Consider the following 8,484-nt stretch of genomic DNA (forward strand, 5'->3'; position numbering starts at 1 on the left):
GTGTGGAGCCTCTGAAAACAGGAGTTTCAACAAAGGGAATTTTTATAAATGTTTGAGTAGCTTGCTAAGTTAGACATAAAGTGAGTTAATGTATGTAAGTTTATATCTAACAATGTCCATGTCTTGGAACTGCAGTCTCTCAGTATAGACATTATGGTCTCATTTACAGGAAAGAGTATTAGCCAGGAGTAGAGTAAGACTAATAAAACAATATTTATGCCCTAATACCAAAGGGTTTCTTGGTGCTCAGGAAAAAAAGATTATTCCCCTTAGCATTTTATGCTAATTGTTTGTTAATGACAGAATAATAAAAAGCCAAAAATATGTTCAGTAATAAAATACAAGGCAATTGTTACCTAATGACTAAGATAAAAAGGAATACATTTTTCATATTATAGGATAGAATTTAATAAATGGTCCAATCCATCTAAACAACGTTCTGTACCCTAAAGCTGCCTCATTATTTCATTAATGAGTTAAAAAGAGAAGTAAACCAAAATACTAAAATAGATTCCAGATTCAAAGTAAGAATTTCATGTACCTAAAGATAGTAGTAAGCACTCAGCATTATTAGATTTTTTTTTCTTTCTGAAAGCCATCTCTCATTTACTTTTATTTTGTTTTAGACTACTTTCTTATCATTTAGACAGGCATTAACTTCTGTGTATCTGGGAAAGATGATTATCACAAACAGTTTGCTATTTCTCCAGTGTTGCAATACAAACATTAAACAAAAAAAAAAAAAAAAAAAAAAAACTTTCATACTACATAGTTCTACAGTAAAACCTGAAGGGGAAAATGGAATTCAGATGAAGCATGAAGGGAGGGATTTACTGGAATATTCATAGTATTGATCTCAAGCACACCATGCAGAAAAATGAGGGATTTATCAAAGGAAATCCATCTCATTTTCAAAAAAAATGGAAGAATTGCTGAGCAGTGGTCCCCAGATCTCTGCACTCCTGCTTGGAGAAGTCATTCAAGGGGTATCTGACCAGAAAGACTCACCAAAAGAAAATGATCAAATGAACCTTGAGATGGGAAACAGTTTCATAGAATTTCATTTAATATTTTCAGTGTGTTAATGTTTTTCAAATGTTCTTTTACTGAGAGAAAAAAGCATAGTTTATTTTTAATTAACCCCCTCTCTCGTGTAAATATTTACTAGAACACGGAGAAGTAAATGCTTTTGAAATTAGACCAAATTTCCATTTTTTTTGTTCACAGATTTCAGTCTTCCTGAGTGTTGTTAACTAGCCCAGTCTTCACTGCCTTACTTCCCTCAGCACTCATATACCAATTCAAACCAAGCCCCATCCCAATAATTATGTTCTGTTCTCTGCTTTATTGATGTATTATTTTCATTAGTAGGATGTAAGCTATGGGACTATTACAATTATGTCTTCTATATGACTCTAATGCCCATTAAATATATCGGAGAGATATTAAAATAGATATTTGTGTGGTACTGAGTACTGAACCCAGGAATACTTTACCACTAAACTACATATTTTATTTCGAGACGGGGTCTCTCTAAGTTGCAGGAGGCGGTCCTAGATTTGGCAATCCTCCTGCCACAACCTCCCAGGTATCTGAGATTACAGGTGAGCACCACCCGGACTCGTTTAAAAATATTTTTGAGTGTTATTTGAACTATCACTTAAAAATTCATTTAAAACTTTCTTAAAGCAGATTCCAATACCTGCTGACTCTACTAAATGTTTATTTATTACCACAGGCAATGAAAGTCACTCTTTTTCACTTGCATCCAATCCTGAACCTAGCAAGACAAATCTTTATTTGCTTATAACTCTAAAAGAGTTGGTCCCAGAAGAAAATATACCAATTCATTTTTCATCCTGGGCAATTTGGAGAAGAGAGATATATCTTTGTTTATGAAGTCAGGATATGAATATCTATTTGTAGAGAAAAATGGAGTCTTGTTTAAGTGTGCTTTCAAAAAGTGAAATCGGGGCAAGGAGTAAAGAACTTGCATGAGGACCCCTGCTCAAGGACAGATAAGCTCTCTGTCCAAAAACATAAAAAAAAAAAAAAAAAAAAAAAAAAAAAACCCACCAACAACAACAAAAAAAAAAACCTTAACGACATCTGGTTTTTGCTCTCAAGGTCTGGCTCCTGGCCAGATCCAGGTCTGGAGACCAAACGTACTGATGGCACTGAGCCCAGTGGCTCCAGACAATAACTTTATATATCTACTCTGGTGTATTTAAGAGATGGGAAGAACTCAAAGGTGACAAGATTGCTTTCTTTTGCTTTGTGTGCTGTGAAATGCCCATGATGTCTCTCTGGTGCTGAGTTGGTATGCTACCTGGGATGGTTTTCCTTTCGTATATACTTTAAGTATGAATTTTGACTGAAGTATCAAGATGGATAAGAATAGCCATTTCTCAGACTCGTATAATTTCTTTTCAGAAATCTCCTTTATCTTTTGTTAATATTTAGGATGTTCTGAATACCAATCAATATCAAACATACAGTTATAAATTCATCATTAGTTTTGAATATTTAGTGTCCCATTTTAAGCAATGTTAAATCAGGAAAAACCATATGACATTTGGATTTATCTATAAAATCAGTCCTTTGCTGATCATTTATAGTCCAGAGTTAGACTTAACTTTCATAGCTTAGTTGTGATGATAATGTATTTTCATTTAACTCATACATCAAAACAATGAACAGGGCTTCCTTTGAGGTTTCTCCTTATTACTACGACTCATCGTTCAGGATCACAATTATTATAATTTAAGTATTCTGCCTGTCTTTCCTGCCTTAATTCCCTTCTTAAGGGAAATGCCTGAGCATTTTTTTTTTCATATTCAAATGAATGGTACCTAGCATGTTATTTGGCACATAGCAGATCCTAAATGTCATGTTTTTAATATGATCACACCTTCTGATACAGAGAAAATCTCATTCCCCAGCCACAACACGTTGTGCCCAAAATCGCTTGCGCAGGGCAGCTTGGATCTGCCGGGATTTGAGACTGTAGACGACAGGGTTTAGCAGTGGTGTCATGAGGAGGTAAGCATTGCTCATGGTGGTGTATAGAATTGGGGAAGTTTCCTGGGTGTAACGGTGCAGTACTGCAAGGCTGATGAGAGGCAGGTAGAACACAAGCACTGTGCAAAGGTGGCATGCGCAGGTTTGCAGTGATTTCCAGTTTCTGTCTTGTATCCCCAGTTTCATAACAGTGGCCAAGATCTTCATGTATGAAACAAGGATAAAGACAAAGTCCACTGCAAATGTGCAGAGCACACAGACCAACCCATACACACTGCTGAAAGTGACATCCCCACAGGCCAGGTTCAGCATATCTGGATAGTAGCAGTAAGAGTGTGAGAGGATATTGGCCCCACAGAAAGAAAAGGTCCTGAGGAAAAAAGGCAGAGGGGCCAGCAGAGTGGCACCCCGTATAAGGGAAGCTCCACTAAGGCAGGCCACTGTGTAGTGTGTCAAGATCCTGGTGTAGTTTAGCGGAGCACAGATAGCCACCAAGCGGTCAAAAGCCATGGCTACCAGGACACCAGATTCAATGGAGGAGAGGGTGTGAATGAAGAACATTTGGGTCAGGCAGGCGTCCAGACCAATGTGGTGGACATCAAACCAGAAGATAGCCAAGACACTTGGCATTGTTGACAAGGAAAGGCCTAGGTCGGTGAGGGCTAGCATGGCCAAAAGATAAAACTGGGGTTCATGAAGATTTGGTTCAGTTCTGACTAAGATGAGGAGAAGGACATTACCCATGAAAGCCACCAGGTACAGGAAACAGAAAGGGATGGAGATCCACATGTGTGCAGTCTCCAGACCAGGAATACCAATGAAGAAAAAAGTGGGCCAATTAGAGGTGTTATTAAAAGCCAGCATGGTATGATGTAGGTAGGAATGGAGTCCAGGATGCTTGCAAACCTACAAAAGAGAAATGGATCATATGTCAGGGGAGAGGAAAAACAAATTGGAAGTAAAAAGATTATTTTACATGAAATTGTAAGAGAACTCAAAAATAAGAGCCAAATTTTGTGAGTGAGGATATAAAACTACTAGAACTCTCATATATAGTTCATGGGGTGCAAAATCGTACAGACTCTTTGGAAAACAATTTGACAGTTTCTTTCAAAGTTAAATATGGATTTATCATTCATTTAATATTACCCACTAATTCCATACTTAAGAGTTTACCCAATAGAAATGAAAACACAAATCAACATAAAGACTTACACAAAATTATTCCTAGAAACTTTACTTAAGGTAGCAAATAACTGAAAGGAAATCTGATATACATTCATTATTGAATGAATAAATTGTACCAGATATAAATTAAATTTCAAAAGAAAGAAATTACTGAGGGTTGCAACAGGAGGACTTGATCACTTATGCTATGCCAAAGAAGACAAATAGAAAATACCAAATGCGTATGATCTCCTTTACATAAGAAAAGAAAGCCATAGTAGAAGCCTGATCACAGGTGCTAGAGGCGAATAGGGAGTGTAAAGAGATTTGACTACAGAGGGCTATGCACAGACCTTTAGGAAGATGGAAATGTTCCATACTGTGGTGATTATTTCCATGCCTTACACACTTTTAAAAATCTCATCAAAAGTTGAGATTGGCTCTTAAAATTGGTAAAGTTTATTGTACATAAGTAATAAGTCCATAAAACTAACCAAAAATAAATATCCCTTTGTTTGAAGAATGACTTCTTAACAATAATAAATCCATAGTCATCAAAGTGTATGCATTTTGGAATTCTCCCTAATTCCTCCCTTTCCATTTATTCATAAAGGATTAAATTGAGTGTGTGAAATAACTTGACTCCCATTGTATGTGCATATCAGAGCTCCTTTCTTAGAATTTATTAGTTCAGGAATTCATTATGTCAGGAATGAGCCCCAGACAACTAGTATTTTTTACACTTCTGTATTTGACTCTGATGTAGGTGTTTCACATTTCATAAAGGGCTTTATGACCTCACTGGTATTGTTGTTTAAATATTATCTTGTAATTTTTTTTTCTCCATTTCAAAGAGCCCTAACTCCATGCATGCATCCTCTACCTCACAAATGCAAAGCTCTCTTTCAACAGAAAGCATAAAATTCTATATTTCTCTTTGGTTAGCTTCTTCTCTACTGGTTCTCTGCTGGGCAATTTGAGTTCTCTCAAGTCTTCAATTAACACCCTTACTCCCATACTCAATCCAGGTTACCTTTCCTAATTATATATTTTATTTTCCTGAGCCATAGATATCACAGCCCAAGTGGTTCATGGGGAATTGAAATATATGCCCTAAGTATATGGGGCAATTTAATCTTTTTCAATCCTTACAACTTTCTCTTGTGTTTTCTCCAGAAATATTATTGATGGGTCAACCATTTATTCAATGCCTGTTGATTGTTATAGTTCTTAGGATCACAGGATCAGGAACCAGAATATCTGGGCTTGAATTATGCCCCTACCTCTTACTAATAATTTGTCGTTGGTTAAGTTTTCCCTCTGTGCCTATTTCCCCATTTCTAAAATGGGAATACTATTGTCTACACTCCCTAAGCTTATAAAGAAAAGCATAAACACTATTTAAGCCAAAGTCAGTACTAATAAATCAAAGCATTATTCTTCATTTTAATCATTGTTGACTTAAACTCTGATCTATTTTTTTCTGAAATCTGTCTCAAATATCCATACAATTATTGTATGTGCATATCAGAGCTCCTTCCTTAGAATTTATTGGTTAAAGTCTTTAAATATTTGCTCAAGCCAAGTACTTTGACTCAATCATTGGAGTCTCCCTTCATCTTTCATAGTTAGTGAATTTCTGTTCAATCTTTAACCTTTCATTAATCACAGATTTTATCTGTTTTAGACAGTATACTCTGACTCTTTGACATAGAATTAACAAACTGTCTTCTGAATATTTTTGATACCTTTTCATTATTCTATGTTTAATTTTCTTTCTTCCCTGCAAGTATTTGAAATCATAGCTTTTTTGTTTCTCAGAGTTTATTTTTTCACAAAAATGTTAAGTATTCTAACAAAATAATTTTGTGTAAGGATGTGATTGCCTCAGTTAAAATGACTTGATTTTATTGAATCCTTCTTATCTTTTAAATAAATTTGTAATAATGGTACTATAGGTAAATGTTGTTGTGAGAATTAATTCTATTAACTGAACAAAAGCACATAGTTCACTTCCTAAAAGTCAATTAATTCACATTTGTATCTGAGTTTTCATGGTATTCAATTCAGTACAAATATAAACATTAATGAATTGTAGAAATGATAAACTCACACATTAATTTCACTAGAAAGCACAGCTATCACTAAGAAATATAAAATTATTTTTGTAAAACAATAAAATCTTATAGTTTTTGTAGTTCAGAATTTCATAAACTATATAAATGTAGTCTAGGATTTCATAAGCTATATACATATATAATTTTATTAAAAATTATTATATAAAATAATAGTACATGAAAGAAATTATATATATGATTGAGGTTATGTATATATATATAAAACTGATATTTGCATATATTATGCATTATTTGTACTTTTGAGAGCATTGTGAAAATGTAAGATTATATATTTTATCAAATTCCTGGTAACTAATAGCAGTTTAAATATTTGTTGCATAAAGAAAGAGCAGAAATAGATAGCAATAAAGATAGGACTGGATGCAGAGGAAGAGAAGGAAGGAAAAAAAAGTTTTCAGAAAGAATAATTAAGAGCACTTGGTGTCTGGCCCATCTCCATTTCCAGTAGTGAAGCTGATACACATTTACTAGATCCTGATATTTGAATTTCTATGAAAAAAATAAACTATTGTGTTTATTAATATATAGACACTGAATGTATTATATATGTATTATGTTTTTTCCCTTAATTTTTAAGCAGAATGTTATACATGTTCTTATATAATTTTCACCTCCATGGAGGTAGGTTAAAGCTCTACAATAAATAATATCATTAAAATATCCTAGATTTACACATAAGCATGTATAAAACCCACTCCTTCATATACGTACATGTCAACTATGCATGAATCTTAGTTATTAGCACAGAGCTTCTTGCTTTACCATAACTTTAGTTTCAAATATCTCCTTTCTTTCCTTTCTTCCTTCCTTTCTTCCCTTTATTTTCTATTTCTCTTGCTTCTTTTCTATGTTTATGTTATAATACACAGTATTAGGTTGTGTTATGTTACACCAGCTTGTTTGAATTTTTGTGTCAAAGTTCTAAGCACTGAATGATAAATTCAAACATAAGTGGAAAATAAAACAAGTCTATGGAAGAATACTGAATCATTACAGTTTAATTACTGGCTTTGTCACCTCATGTTTGTACAGTCCAGAGAGACACCTGACCTTTCTGAGAACAACATTCCTTATTGTCAAAGTATGTGTAATCATAACTATCTTAATAGGTATTTAGAAAAAATAAACTTAAGACAAACAATGCTAACATAATTGAAAAACAGAACTTATAAAATATCTGATTCAGAGGTATATATCAAATTCATATCTATATCTGGATCACTGTAATTTTAGATTATAAGGAAATCTTGGCTAATAAATTATAATTTAACCAGAATTATGATGAAGCATCACTTGGGGAAAGGCACACAACATTTACAAAATTGCAGTGACTTTAAAGAAATCTTAAAAATATAGTCATATAGTAGTATTCATTGAGGGTTACAGTTGAATATCAACAAGTCTCAAAGCACTAGCAGAAGAGGTCTTCATGCTGATGAATTTTGTGTTTTTTCATAGATTTTAATTTGCTTTTGAATGGTCATGCTCACAAAATATAATCCCCTAATGGATTACACTGGAATTTGTAAAGAAGATGACAAATATCACTAATAGGCATAAGTTTAACATTCGGATTGGGAAAAACTTTTTTACTTAATGAGGGAAAGAAAAAAAAATACCTCTGCACTTACAAAAGCATAGGGTATTCTTTATAAGCATCCAAAAACAGAGCATGTTGATTTATTCAGATCTAATGCATGTTTGCAAATTATATTCATGAGATAGTAGTTTCAGGACACAGAAGAAAGCTATCAAAACAAAAACCACAGTGCATAAAATTTAGGAATCTCTAGATTTAGAAATTCAGTTTTTAAAACACAGTATACACATAATACATTAACAAATACTCTAAATAAATCATTGATGAATACAATAAATATTACACTTAAAAACCCAGATAAAAATTTACCAATACTTTAAACTGTTATTACTTATGAAACACAAAATCCCCCACATAATTTAATCCTCATTTCACATGTCTTCTAACTCAACATTATCCATATATATATTAGTTCCTTTACCCCCCCAAAACTAGTTATTATTGGTATTTTTCTATTGTGAAATTTTTAAAACTTAATTTTTATGTAAATTGGTTATTTGTGTACCAATTTACTTGAAGAGACAGTACCAAGGTTAAGATCTTGAAGTACTTCACTCA

At 33.4% G+C, this 8,484-nt stretch overlaps 1 protein-coding gene across 1 annotated transcript; it reads right to left on the reverse strand.

Annotated features, from left to right (window-relative positions):
- Window positions 1-2,931: 2,931 nt before the first annotated feature.
- On the reverse strand, window positions 2,932-3,885 carry LOC306640469 (olfactory receptor OR51C1-like; the record flags this gene model as incomplete). The annotated part of the gene is made up of 1 exon (XM_079104753.1): window positions 2,932-3,885. One exon carries the CDS (start codon window positions 3,883-3,885, stop codon window positions 2,932-2,934), a length of 954 nt encoding a protein of 317 aa, XP_078960879.1.
- Between the last annotated feature and the right edge of the window lie 4,599 nt (window positions 3,886-8,484).

Source organism: Sciurus vulgaris (assembly GCF_902686455.1).
Source record: "Sciurus vulgaris genome assembly, chromosome: 11".
Lineage (NCBI taxonomy): Eukaryota > Metazoa > Chordata > Mammalia > Rodentia > Sciuridae > Sciurus > Sciurus vulgaris.